The sequence below is a fragment of the Lygodium microphyllum genome, chromosome 15 (genome assembly GCF_053477565.2).
Source record: "Lygodium microphyllum isolate KBCC chromosome 15, Lygodium_microphyllum_v1.1.10, whole genome shotgun sequence".
Lineage (NCBI taxonomy): Eukaryota > Viridiplantae > Streptophyta > Polypodiopsida > Schizaeales > Lygodiaceae > Lygodium > Lygodium microphyllum.
This window is the reverse complement of record NC_141149.1, coordinates 29,192,540-29,206,553: the sequence shown is the minus strand read 5'-3', so window position 1 is coordinate 29,206,553 and position 14,014 is coordinate 29,192,540. Positions and strand designations below refer to the sequence as shown.

The 14,014-nt window shown below is 42.8% G+C and overlaps 1 protein-coding gene across 2 annotated transcripts; it reads left to right on the top strand.

The window, feature by feature from the left end:
- Window positions 1-8,579: 8,579 nt before the first annotated feature.
- LOC148024384 (uncharacterized) lies at window positions 8,580-12,004 on the top strand. 2 transcript variants are annotated; one of them, XM_087694031.1, is made up of 3 exons: window positions 8,580-10,626; window positions 10,738-10,838; window positions 11,655-12,004. In XM_087694031.1, the coding sequence occupies exons 1-3, from the start codon at window positions 9,045-9,047 to the stop codon at window positions 11,982-11,984; spliced, it is 2,013 nt and encodes a 670-aa protein (XP_087550157.1). In that variant the 5' UTR covers window positions 8,580-9,044; the 3' UTR covers window positions 11,985-12,004. The 2 variants fall into 2 exon arrangements, 1 of the variants encoding a protein (XP_087550157.1); XR_015693302.1 differs by having other exon boundaries at window positions 8,581-10,626; window positions 10,733-10,838; window positions 11,655-11,791.
- The last annotated feature ends 2,010 nt before the right edge of the window (window positions 12,005-14,014 follow it).

Sequence of the window (14,014 nt, the reverse complement as noted above, 5' to 3'; positions counted from 1 at the left end):
GTGCCATTGCAATGGCATGGATCATGACAAATCCAAGAGCTCCTACTGCTATTGTGAAGGGAGTGAGCTTGAAGTGGAAGCATGTGAGCAGAAGTAAGAGCTATGGTGGATGGAGCGAGAGAGAGAGAGAGAGAGAGAGAGAGAGAGAGAGAGAGAGAGAGAGAGAGAGAGAGAGAGAGAGAGAGAGAGAGAGAGAGAGAGAGAGAGAGAGAGAGAGGATGTGGAAACTCCAATACTCACAATGTGTAGCATGCCTTTCCTTTATTCAAATGTCACTAAAAGAATAAAGAATGAAGTGATAGTGATGGGCGCTTGCCACCTACAATGTATAGGTGTGTAGGTACTATCAGTGTAATAATTCACATGTGGTTAAGCACAAGTGCCTTTACCCCCCCAATAACCTCCCACTTAAAGGCGAATGTGCCCAAAACACTCCATTGAGAGACTTTTCATGAGCAAATCCGTAGGATCTTGGTCACTTATTGAGATCTTGATAAGGTCAACAGACCTGTCCTCGATGACCTCTTTGATAAAGTGGTAATGTACCTCAATGTGTTTTGTCTTTGCATGGAAAACCTGATTCTTGGCTAATTGGATAGCACTCATAGAATCGGAATGCAGTGTAGGAACCACATCAGTAATATTGAGATCTACCACTGGAAGGCCAGAGAACCTCCTTACAAGTCTCAATGTGGTGGCTACAACATACTTAGCCTCGGTAGTAGAGAGGGTTGTGCATTTTTGTGCCTTAAATATCCAAGAAACAATACGTCCAATAAAGTGTAAACATTGCCAGAGGTGGGCTTCATATTGTATGCATATCTTGCATAATTAGAGTCAATGTACCCCACGACTCCTGTATCCCAATCACCATAACATATTTACATACTTGACATGCCCTTCAAATACCTCACGATACCTTTGACAACATCCCAACGTCATTTGCTAGGTGTAGTCATATAGCGTGCCACAACTCCCACTGCAAATGCTATGTCAGGACAAGTGGCTATTGTTGGGGTAAAAGGCCCCTGGGCTTGCCCGTGTACAGTGACCACCCATATTCTTTATTCATATATATATGAAAGTGCAATAAGGTTGTCATAACATTGTTGACAGCACCTACATTGTGTGTGCTCCTCTCCCGCGTCTCCTGCATCCCTTTCAACTGATATCAGAGCAGGTCCTTTGCGAGCACTTCCCGTCCTTCCTCGGCATCTACATGAGGTATGAGAGCTTGCTTCTCACTCAGTTCTCAGCCATTCTTTGACATGAACAACAGGGTTTCATGAAGAGGTAGCCATAGCTTCCATCATTGAAGCTTATTCTCTTCACCTCTTACTTGGACTTGTCCTAGGCTTTTGTAGGCTTTCATTGTGCTTTTGCTTATCCCCTACCCACCTTGATTTGGCCCCTCAAGTACAACAGCATGCTCACATTTTATTTGTGCATGTTTGTAAAAATGGCTCAAAAATCACTCTTTTTGTCATATCTCGGGCATTCGAAACCCGATTCAAGCAAGGTAAGAGTCTAACTTGGGGTTTTGGCATGCTCCAGATGAGATGGTGATGTCAGATTTGCCAAATTTTGATGATAGAATATTTTGCAATAGATTTCAGATCTAAGACAACATGTATTTGTATACCTATGGCTTATGTGATGCTTCTATTGATGTCTATTGATACCGGATCACTTGTGGATGTTATGCCTCTTATGTGAGACGCATTTGGAGCTGATTTAGCTCAGCCATTGACTATTTTGAACAGTCCTAGATCTATCCAAAACACGATAGCCACTTGTTACTTCAATTTTATGCTTATAGATCTTGGTACTTGATGCCTGATTATGCCCGATTGGTGCCTATACATACGGGAATGTATGCCTATGGATTTGAGTTTGGATTGAGTACTAATTTGCTCAGTTTAAAGAGGTTATATGTTGTTGGAAACTCCAAGGATGAAGCTATTTATGCTCCTGTTGGGTTATGCCTATTGGTCACGGGGTGCTCCCGGCTCCTTGGTATGATGTCATGATGTATTTGGCCTTTGCCACATGTCTTGTTTATGCTCCGAAATGCTTTTGAGCTAAGATTAGAGCTTGATTTTGGTTTGACTGTCACTTCTTTGCAGCTGGCATTTCATCTATGGCATGGTTTATGCCTAGGCTACCCAGTACGGGTTATGATGTCTTGGTGAATGCTTTATGCTTTGGCTGTGGATGGTAGTTGTTTGAGCTCATCTCGACATTCATTTGAGTATTCCCTTGAGAAGTTGGACATTGACTTGGCTTTTTCCATTATGACTTGGCTTTTTTCCATTACGACCTTGGATGCTCTATGGGATTTGATGCTTTCATTATGGATCTTGGTTATTACTTGGATGCACTTACAAGTATTGAGCAATGAACTGCTCCCTTGTTTTGGCAATTGCCTATTGAGCTGCGATTGCTGGTTTGCATTTGATATGCGGGATACTTACTGATCAGTGGACTTGGATAATGCTTGGGATTTACAATTATGGCCATCCTACTTCTCTGTTGTATGGCATCTATGCTATTTGGGCTGCTATTGCCCATGTATGTCAGGGAGCAATTGATCTTTATGGCCACTCATGTATACACATGGTCTGCTGCTACGTATTTTACAGAGCCTCTTACCTGGATGCTTTTACACAGATGTTTGGGCTTTTATTGGAGCTCGATTTTTGCAAGTTTATTTGCCACATGCCATTCTTGGCTGGACATGTATGTCAGTACATGGTATGAGATACTACAAAGTTATGTATACTCCTATGTTTTGGGGATGCTTATGCATTTATGGCTCCGAGGCATGCTTATGCTTTTATGGCTGCGAGCTATAGTGATTGGATATGTCATGCTTTTGTCTGCTAGGCTTGTGCGTGTGGGAGCTTTTGCATCTGTGGTTGATGCCTTTGTGTTCTCCCCTTCTAGTTTGGATGAGTCCCCTTTGCAGTATGCTATGATGACTTCTAGCTCTTCTAATCATGCAGACAATCCTCTTGATGAGCCTGTTCTCTCTGATGAGAGTTCCCCTGATTCTTTGAGCTCCTTGGATGTATTGGACAACCCTACTCATGCTATTACAGAGCAATTGTCCTCTTCTACAAGTTTTACAGGTTTTGTTTGCTTTCATTGTGGAAAGACAGGGCATGTGAAGCGTAAATGCTTCAAGTGGATTAGAGAGTAGAAAAGATTGCACCGTAATAGACATGAGAGCAGAGTCAGTGATACAGTAGATGAGACCACTGTTGATAGTGGTATGGTGCATGTAGTTACCCATGATGATGCAGCTGAGCCTAGACTCTTGGCATCGTGTTACCTTGCAGATTACTTGCTTAGTGATATGGCCTATACCTTTGATTGGCTTTTAGACAGTATGGCATCTTGTCATGTTACTCCGCATAGAGCTTGGTTCTCTTCTTACAGGGAGGTTGACGGATGTATTTCTTTGGGCCTTGAGCAAGATTGTCATGTTATTGGTACAGGGGATATACACTTGGCTTTGCCAAATGGGTCTTCTCTTATGCTCCGTGATGTCTTGCTTATACCTACGCTCAGTAAGAGCTTGATCTCTGTTAGTCAGTTGCACGGTGCAAGATATTATGCCTCTCTTGGGGATACTTCATGGAAAATCTGTGGTGGTTGCTTGGTATTGGCCAGAGGTGCTAGATATGGCAGTGATTATGTAGTGCATGTCTCTCATGTGGGAGATTCTATGGTTGCAGTTACGCAGATACCACATGCATTGTTATGGCATTGTCACCTAGGCCATGTACGACACACTGAGATGGATGCTTTATGTGATATGGGCTTATTGCCTACTCTTCCCCATGCATTGTACTCATGGTCTATGCAGAGCCTCTTTGGCTTATGGCAATCATGTGAGACATGCTCCTCTAGATCTAGTCCATGTTGCAGTATATGGACCTATGCCTTCCCAGTCACTTGGTGGAGCATCGTATTTTGTGACCTTCATGGATCATGCTACCCACCGTGTTTGGGCTTACCCTTTGGTACAAATTGAGGATGCTGTTACTATGCTTGACAAGTTTATGGATTCTGCTGGTAGCAAGCCTAGATGCTTGCAGATGGATTATGAGAGTCATGCTATCTCTCCCAGCTTACGGATCTCTTGTCAACAATATGGCATTGATTTCTTATGCCCACTATATTATGGGATTGGTCATGGCATGGGCGACTTTATAGGCAAAGGTTGCTTCTATGCTTACCACAGCTAGGTGTCTTATGGCTTTTGGGTTGAGACCCTTATGACGGCAGTCTACTTGGTTAATCAGACGTGGTATTTCTGTTTGGATGTTATTACTCTGCATGAGGCATGGAGTGGCATGAGACCCTCCTATGATCACTTGAGGATGTTTGGCTGCCAGGCATCTATCAGTATGCCACATGAGCCTATGCCACGTAGATGCATACTCCTTGGTTATGGAGATGGTGACTTTACGGCTTACAGGTTTTGGGATTTAGATGCCCAACCGGTTCTACGCAGCCGTCATCTTGTCTTTTATGAGACGCAGACACCTCTCAGGCCTCTTGATGCGCGTTCGGTGCACTTTATGGCTGATTCTACAACCGTATGTCAGTCTTCCGCTTTGTTGAGGCCGCATATTGTCTTGAGACCCTATTTGACTTGTGTCCGAGATGCTGGCCCTCTTTCGATGATTGACCTTGGAGAGTCTGTATGCTCTCCGTTGCCTTTTATGCGTTGCATTGATGCTATGCGCCACTTTGATGCTTTACAGCCGTGCACTTATGAATTGTGTTACTTGCTTCATGGGAACCAGTCATGGATTGCTCTATTGTCTAGAGCTATGGGATCGCTTATCTCCTGGATGTCATGGACTCAAGGATGCTTGGCTCTTCTTGTGAGGAGGTTCCCGCCACTTATTGCATAGCTCGCTTTCCGATTGGGTATTGGGTGAGATGTCATGATTCCTCACCTTGTTTCTTTTCTTTTCTTTTGTTTTTTCACTCCCTGGCCCATTGGCCTTTTAGTGGGAGGTTGTTGGGGGTAAAAGGCCCTTAGGCCTTCCCGTGTACAGTGACCGCCCATATTCTTTATTCATATATATATGAAAGTGCAATAAAGCTGTCATAACATTGTTGATAGCACCTACATAGTGTGTGCTCTTCTCTCCCGCATCTCATGCATCCCTTTCAGCTATCATGGCATACATCAAACTGCCCACCACGATGAAGGCATAAGGGATCTTGGCCATCTCGACCTTCTACTCATCAAACCACAGACAATCAACCTAACTAACCTTCACATGAGAAGGTAGAGGGTAGCCAATAGACTTACGATCTTACATATAAACCACTCAAGGACTTTTTATATATACTCCTTTTGTGACAAATAAAGAAGCCCCTTAGAGTGATGACGTATGTGATGTGCATCCCAAGAATATGGTAGGCTCTTCTTGAGCTAAAATTTCAAGGCATCTAGCTCATCATGAGCTCTCCCTGCAATGAGCATACCATCCACATAGAGTATCAAAATTATAAGGCTGCCATCACGACCATTCTTCATGTATAAACACCAATCCATAGCACTACAACTATATCCCTATAAATGCATACAAGCATCAAACTTGTGGTACCATTTCCTAGGTGCTTGCTTAAGGCCATAAAGGCTCTTTCTCAACTTGGACACTAGGTGTTCCTTGTCTTTTTCCTTAAAGCCCTTAGATTATTGCATATAGATCTCATTATGCAAGTCCCCATGTAAAAAAGCCATCTTTACATCCATCTGATAAAGGTCCAATGAGCAACCAATGCTAGTACCAAAAGTGTAGGGTCGTCATTTTGACCATAGGAGAAAAGATTTCATTGAAGTCAACACCATATTCTTGCTTGAAACCCTTAGCTACCAATCTGGCCTTATAAGGGGGCGGGATGTCCAAGGATACTTTTCACTTTGTATACCCACTTGCATGGCAATGCCTTCTTGGCACTAGGCAAAGAAACCAAATCCTACATATGGTTAGTCTATAAGGAGTCAAAACTTTGACTTCATAGCCCTATCCCATGAGTGACTATCATATCTATGCATGGCCTCATCTAAGAGAGAAGCTCTCCTACATCTGTCACCATATCATGATCCATGCCATGGTGGCTAGCTACATCTCTACTCATGAATAGGTGGTACAAATCCTAATACTGTGTCTCCTCGTATGCCCACTATTTACGGTGTTTTATAGTCCTCATCTACCTTTGCAACTCTTCCTCTCTACAATACACCCTAGCCCTCTTTGGATTCAAAAGTGTATTTGTAATTCTCTACACTTTTTATCGTACCATATATTCTGGGACACGCTCCTAGATCATGTGGTTTTGCTAGTGTGTGTGGAATGTGGGAAGCTCGGGAGGGCAGTTGAAACTAGGATGGAAGTGAGCTAGGAGGTGATTGTGAGCCCATCATAGACTTATGGCTGGATATGTCAACTACCTCGTGTCTCTACACTTATCATTATACCATATGTTATGGGGCATGATCCCAAATCATGTAGGTTTGCTAGTGTGTGTGGAATGTGGGAAGCTTGGGAGGGTAGTTGAGACTAGGACGGAAGTGAGCTGGGAGGTGATTGTGAGTCCATCATAGACTTGATGGTTGCATATGTCAACTAGCTCATGTGTGAAGTTGAAGGTGGTGGGTTAGGGGTGTGTGTGTGTGTGTGTGTGTGTGTGTGTGTGTGTGTGTGTGATGAGATGAAGAAATGGCATGGATCTAAACCATTGACCTACTTCCAGCCCATTGGTTCGAGCATGGCGGATTATGTACTAGACTCCATTGAGATATTAGAGTTATTTAGATCATTCACTATCCCCCTTGTTTGATTGGAGCAAATCATACCTATCTATCCCTCACCATCTCCTCCTCTCCACTCCTAATTTTTCCATCCAATTCTTCAAAAGAACAATTGCACCATGGTCACCTTGAGTTGAAAAGATTCCAACCTAGGCATCATTAGCTTGCACCAAAGCAACCTCTAATACTTGGGTTCTAGCTAGGGTTGCAAAGCTCTGTAAATGTCAAGAACATTGGCCAAAAGCAAAAGAAACTTGGATTCCTATTGGCATTTCCAAGTGGATCTTAGGTTGTTGACTGTAGTAGCAAGGGAAATGCAACTTTGCTAGTTCTCCTAAAGTCCTATGACCATTATATTACTAGCTAAGTTAGTGAATACTAGTTAGTTCACACATTCAAGTGTTAGATTGCCATCAATTATTACACACAATTTGATTGACAATATGTGACCATAAATTGTGACTTTAAGTTATGGGCTCTATGTGTTGTGCTACCAACTCTAGAGAGCATTGCTATGTGTCGACTATAGATTGCAACATTGTTGTTGCTTATGTGGGGTAGTGATAGTTAACTATTGAGGCATTGAAGACGGAGGAGGAGGAGTGGGAGGGAAAATAATTACTACATTGCTAGTGATACATTTGGCATGTAGAGAAAGGGATTGAAGTTAAGAGGAAAATCAAACTATCTATGCATTCGGTTATTCAAGATAAGGTGATAAAAGATAGGGTTGAAGTAAAGATAGTATAGGGTGCCCTCTCACCCTCAGCTTAAGAGAATGGTGTAGCAAGTGATGAAGCAAAGTGCCATAGTGAAGTGAATTGCCATGTTGGATGAACCTGGATCACAATCCATTGCTCAAAGATCAAGGAGAGTGAGAGAGAGAGGGGCTTATTCCCCTAGATTTACAATATGGCGCATGCGCGCGCGCGTGCACACACACACACACACACACACACACACACACACACAGAGTGCACACCATTTCTTACACCAACTAGAAAGAGAGATATTTATCTCTTGCGTTGCCATATCTATCATTATCAATGAGCTATTGAATAGACACAACTCTATGCAACTGAATATAATGATAATGAGGAAAAAAGTTGAGAGGAAAATGGAGAAGCTAACATGTAGGAGGATGTGATAGCTTCACCTTGCTTTGGAGATGAACTTTGATTTGTTCCTGATAATACACTATAAGAAAGATGTATCCTAATCTTAGGGTATCATCCTACAACTTTAAAGTTGAGAGTTGTAGCGGGAATTTGTGCCACTTTTACCAAAAAAAGCTAGTCAACGTTGGCTATTGAACCCTCAAGCAATTGATATTTTTCTAGATTCAAATGTGATAGAATATAATTTCCATAACAATTCCTCTGATTCCTCTCAGGGGGCTCCTTTGAATGAAGTTTTCATAACAATTCCTACCATTCCTCATGGGGCCTGCCTCAATTAACCTCTTCCTTTCGCGCACACGCCCCTAGAGGGGGGGAAGTGGCTCTAAGTTCTAACCTTACAAAGAGACTCTTTAGAAGACGAAGAGTTCAATGAAGATAAGAAGAGTAGTTAAGGCGACTTTACATGTAGGATGGGGCCAACAAAAGTGACTTGTCTTTTCATTGTTTTTTGATGATTAAATCATAAAGTACCAGCACATGATTCCTCACGATTAGTGGGTGATTAGCACATATTGATTACGATACTTATATATCGTCACGATTAGTGGGTGATTACTGCGAATATGATTATGATACTATCATCCGCATACAATGGATTCTTCACGATTAGTTTGTGAGCACAGTTGAGGTCAACTGAGTGGCGCTGCAGATCCTTACAAATAAGCATCGAAAACTGATATGCTTGACTGAATCAGCACAGGGAAAAAATGTTCTCTGATCTTTGGTCGGGCCTTGTTTAGCAGAGGCCGACAGACATGAGAAGCTCCTGAGCTCTCAATTCAGGGGAAAAGATGAAGAAAGATGCAGAATTCCTACTGCCTTTTGGGAGCTACTGCCTTTGATTATTGAGAATAGCCCCTTTCCAAGAGAGGTGAAGAAGCATAGAGCGACAGATGGACAGAGACATAGAAACAGTGGGAATCGGGGCTACTGCGTTTGATTATTGAGAATAGCCCTTTGCTAAGAGAGCTGAAGAAGAGACATAGAGACAGAGGAACAGAGACATAGGGACAGTTCTGGGGATGACTACCAAAGCCTCTCCTCGGCTTCACACAACTTCTGCTGCGTCCTCTTCCTCTTCCTCCTCCTCTCAGAGAGGCTATCACACTAGTAGCTTTGGAGGAGAGCGAGATGGGTACAGAAATGCTCACCGGGAAGTCAATTCTGGTTATAACTCTTCCAGGAAGCACAGCACGGGGCTCCATGAAAAGATGCACCAAACATCCAGAGGCAGTGGGGATCTGTCAAGAGGGAAATTTGTTCAGCCCGTGGTGGACAGAGCGAATGAGAGCTCACGGGCCCAATTCATGACACACAGGCATCGTGGTTTTGATTCCACTGGGAGTGGGCAATCACACGGCATTCAGTCTTCTCTTCCTTCCCATGAGTATGACAGGAGGTGTAGCAGAGTCCAACCCTCTTATCAGCCTGCTGAGACATTGCAAGAGTATGGACCTGCAAAAGGCTTTCGTAATCAATCTGTGAGAATGCAAAGTGAATTTACTGACCACAATAGCAGGTTGCCGGCTACAAACACGGCATACAATATACAAGATCAGTCTGCATTCCCACCCCTGGAGGCATCCAGAGACTATGGAGCTGTAAAGGGCCTAACTGCTGTGCCTCAAAGTGAAGGCATTCTGCAAAATGGTTTCTATCTGCATACAGACAGTGCATATAGTATACAAGAGCAGTCTCCCTCCCCCGTCCTTGAGACCTATAAAGGCTATGGAACGTCTAGAAGTAATTGGGATCAACCCAGCAGGCCTTCCTATGAAGCTTTCCAGAAAAAGGGTAGTGGTAGGAGCACAAAAAGTAGTGATCCAGATACACATAGAAGAGTGCAGGGTAATTTCTCACAGCAGGACTCTTATATCTCAGATGGGGTCATGTCTGGAAATCAGGCTCCTTTGCTCTCAAGTGCCCATGTAAGCACAGGAGCTCGAAGTGAAATCGGGTCAAAATTCGTAGATGCAAACTCTCGTAAAGGCAGCCAAGAGAGTTTCCAAAAATCTCACCAACTTAGTGGTAGAGGTTGGGAGCCTTCAGACGAGTCCTACCAAGCCAGCAGCAGAGGGTGGGACAATCCAGCTAGGCGTAACCAAGGTAGTAACTTGGGTTGGGAGAACTTCAGTGTATCCTCAATTAGAAGACAGGGACATAGCCACAGTTTCAAGAATGTAAATTCCAATTCAGAAAACAGGGATTCATGGAGACAAAACAGCTCAAGAGAGGCTTCTTCAATAAACTCAGAAACCAGCTTAAATAGATCTCTTGCAAAACAGAACGAGAAGTTAAGAGAGAGTGCATCATTCACAGAACAGAGGTTCAAACAGACTGGATCTTTTGTATCTACACCTGTAGTGCATAGGTTTGGAAATGCTGAGAAAAATAAGGTCAGAGTGGTTCCTGTGGTAGAAACAAGAAATCACCAAATTGAGACAAATAGTGCACAAAATTTAATCAAGGTTAGTAGACATAAAGGTGAAGAGGATGATGTAACGACACCCAAAAAGCATTCATTGTTGGCACATGCAGAAGTTGATGCATCCGAGGAAGCATCTCTTCCATTTATTATAGGTTTATGTGAAGACATGTGCCCTGGTAAGTCTTGAATTTGTGACAATCTTTCAACATCATCTATTTTTGTCTGTAGGTGTGGCTGGGTAGCTTGCACTTGTTGCCACTAATCATGACAATTGTTTGACAGGGCAGCCAAAGAGCGAGATCAGAGAGAGAGATTAAGAGACCTTGCTGTTTTTGAACGCTTGAATGGAAATCCTCGAAAAACTTCAAAGGAGCTTGCTGTAAAGAAGGTTTGACTTAAATTCTGAGCTGACCCATTGAGCAGCTAAAGCTTATCACATGTAGAGTTATTATGGACTTGAAGTGTTTTATTGAGCTGTTTGCTTTAGCTCGGAGGCATATGATGTGAGGGTGTAGAGCCGTGCATAAACTGATCTCAAATTGCAGTTTCTCATCTTTTCCCATAACCCCACTCATCCACGTCATACTCTTTTTAATTTCCATCATTCCACTAGACCCTGCTGTAGGAGACATTTATATTTTCCAGAAGTCCACAGATCCTATGTCTCAACTTCTACCCTGCACTGCAGGCTTTTCTGCCTTCATCAAGAGTGAGCACAGCCATTGTTGTTGCCTTGATTTACAATAGCTATGTGTTATTGCATACTATTAGTGAAAGTGACAATCAAACTGGGCTTTTGTGTTTTGGTTTCACTAGCACAAGCATGTCCATGTGCACATTGCAGTACTGAATTGCAAAGAATGTTGGGAGGTTTTCTGAAGTGCAATCTCTAAGGTGAATAATTTGTGTGGCATTTAAAGAGCTAATTGCTTTTGCAGTACTTTGTCACAGTTTAGAATAGGCCAGAATGTGCTTGCCTACTCTTCAGATAGGGGTGATGAACTGAGCTTTAGTTGGGCACAGTTTCTCCCAAATCTGTAGAGGTGTGGCATACACAGTTGATGATGTATATTGTGAATGTCACCATAGAAATGGGAACAATATTATGTGCTTGCTATCAAAACAAAGTTCACCATGTTCCAGGCTTGAACTTGCTTTTGCCAGAGTGTATCATCTGATAGATTTTCTCTTTTTGGTTTTTCAGTTTTGTAGGACATTTTCAGGCTTAAACTTGCACCCAGCCGATGTGCGCCCATTACCTGTATTATGGAGTACACTGCAGTACCTTTTTAATCTTCTGGATGACCATGAGTTCTCATTTGATGTGGTGCATAATTTCCTTTTTGATCGGACCCGAGCTATTCGTCAAGAGCTCGGTATGCAACACATAGCTAACAGTCGAGCCATCACTATGTATGAAGAGATTGTATGTGGTTTTCTGACTTACCCTCTTGTTAGGTTCACATTTCTACACAATTTTTGTTTTTGGCTTCACATAATGATCTGGTGGCAGTTTAGTCATTTGAATGATTGATTGTTGCTTTTGTCTAATAGCCGATTAGAGGAGTTGTTTCAGAACTTGCTCTAAGAGGATGTATAATATATTGTACCTGATTAACACTGAAAGACACAAGATGGGTGGACTCACCTTTGGAAAAATGGGTTGCCTAGGCCTAGGAGGGGCCATGATTCAATACGACTCTTTACTATGGACTTCTTAAGACACAACACCTTTAGCTTTCAAAAAGAAATTGTGACTCGTAGACATCCTAAATTTGCAGCACATACATGGCATATAGCTCTTAAAAGATGGAAACCTGCTTAAGCATGTCCTCTTTAGATCATCACACTAATTGGATGAGGCCAAAGTTAGCAGATTTGTCAGTTCATGAGTGAGTCTATGCATGCCCTGGTGGGCTGGGTACCTTTTACCAAATGTGTTGGGCTGTGCATATGTTTTGGAGGCCTGATTTATGGCCACCTGGTACTTTTGTGCTGGTTGACTGCATTAGTGAGGGCTCATTAATACTGGCTGACCTGATCATATTTATGGCCTATTTATTGCCTAGTTGCTTCTTTCTCCAGACGTGACTTATCACTGGTTTTGTACTCTCTCTTGTATTGGTATATGGATTCCATTTTGTGAGCATCTCTATTTTACGTTCTTTTGGAGTGTTCTTCTTTCTTTGCAGTGTTTCTCTTCTCTCTTATGTTTGTGCAGTCTATCACAGCAGGTTCTCCCGCTTCCATCACTGACCCTGTTTTGACATGGTGTGAGACGTTTGTGTTAGGGGTATTGGTGTTGTTTTCTGCTGCTGCATGTCTGTGTTTCACATCTCTGCTGCTGATCTGCTACTTCTTGACTGCTTTGATTCATCTACAGCTTGGGTGTTCATCTGCTGAGCAATTGCAGCCTCTTTTCTGCATCTAATCACTGTGTTTGCTGTTCCTGCTTTGATACAGGGCTGCGGTGACTTGTCTAAACTGCTGTATGGCTGCATTTAATGCTTGACCAGTCTGCGTTTTTACTTCAGCTGTCTGGATTTACCGGTTTCTGACCCTTTCCAGGCTGGGTGACAGTATTTTGAGGCCCTATCTTGGCTGCATACTCTGAGATTGATCTTCCCTGGCTTTGTTTGGTTTGCTGCTCACTTGTTTGTTCTATTTTCAAATCTCATTTTGTGATCAGCTGTCTCTTCCACAGTGTGTGAACTCTTGACAAGTACTCTTTGAGCTAAGACTTAGGCCATCCTCTTTCCTTGCATCTCTTCTTTTCTTCATCTTCTCTTCCTGGCACCTCCCTATTGTTCAATTGATGATAATCTAAAATGTTCTATCTCGCCTTGGATGCTACCATCAAGCCTACATCATTTTCAGACGCCTATATCAAGGAATGTGATAATCTCCTTTCAAGAATCGGCTTTCATGGGAGCCATGTGTAATTTCAAAAAAATACACAGCAATCTAGAAAATCAGATGATGTATTAGCCCCCGTATCAATGGGAGAGACAAAGGCTAGAGGATACGATCCAATCTTTCTTGCTTTGGGTTACATAGGTAAAGGATCAGCTTTAGTACATGCAGTCCCCGCCCTTCAAGAGGCTCACCTTGTGGGGATTGTGGTCTAGAAGCTACCTTTGGAGTTTGATGGAGTTGCCAATGCTTTACAAGCCTAGACATCGTTGACCCTTGTTAACTTCACTCATATGTCATCCTTGCTACCTAAGCATGAGGTGTCTTTATGATTACAAGGGAGGCTTTCATCTCGATATGGTGCCCAACAAGAGGTTTTTGCAGCTTTAGAGAGGGGTAATAGGAAGAAGAAGATCAAGGCCTAGTGCTATCACTATGGTAAAAAGGGACATCTATGCAAGGATTACAAGGATCTAGCAGCATTATGGAAGAAGGAAAAGAAGAAGAAGCGGGATAAGGACTCCTTTGATGAGTTATCATCCTCATCTGACTCCTATTCCGATACAAACTCTTTGGTGAAGGCAAAGACCCAAGTGCAGAAGGGCTGATCATCTGCATTAGAGGGAAAGGCCACAGTGTTCCCCTTTTTTG

Bases quoted from the DNA above. Each gene is read 5' to 3' on its own strand.
- LOC148024384 (XM_087694031.1), top strand. From the start codon at position 9,045: ATGACTACCAAAGCCTCTCCTCGGCTTCACACAACTTCTGCTGCGTCC. The intron at 10,627-10,737 runs GTAAGTCTTGAA...TTGACAGGGCAG, and splicing joins ATGTGAAGACATGTGCCCTG to CCAAAGAGCGAGATCAGAGA. The intron at 10,839-11,654 runs GTTTGACTTAAA...TTGGTTTTTCAG, and splicing joins AGGAGCTTGCTGTAAAGAAG to TTTTGTAGGACATTTTCAGG.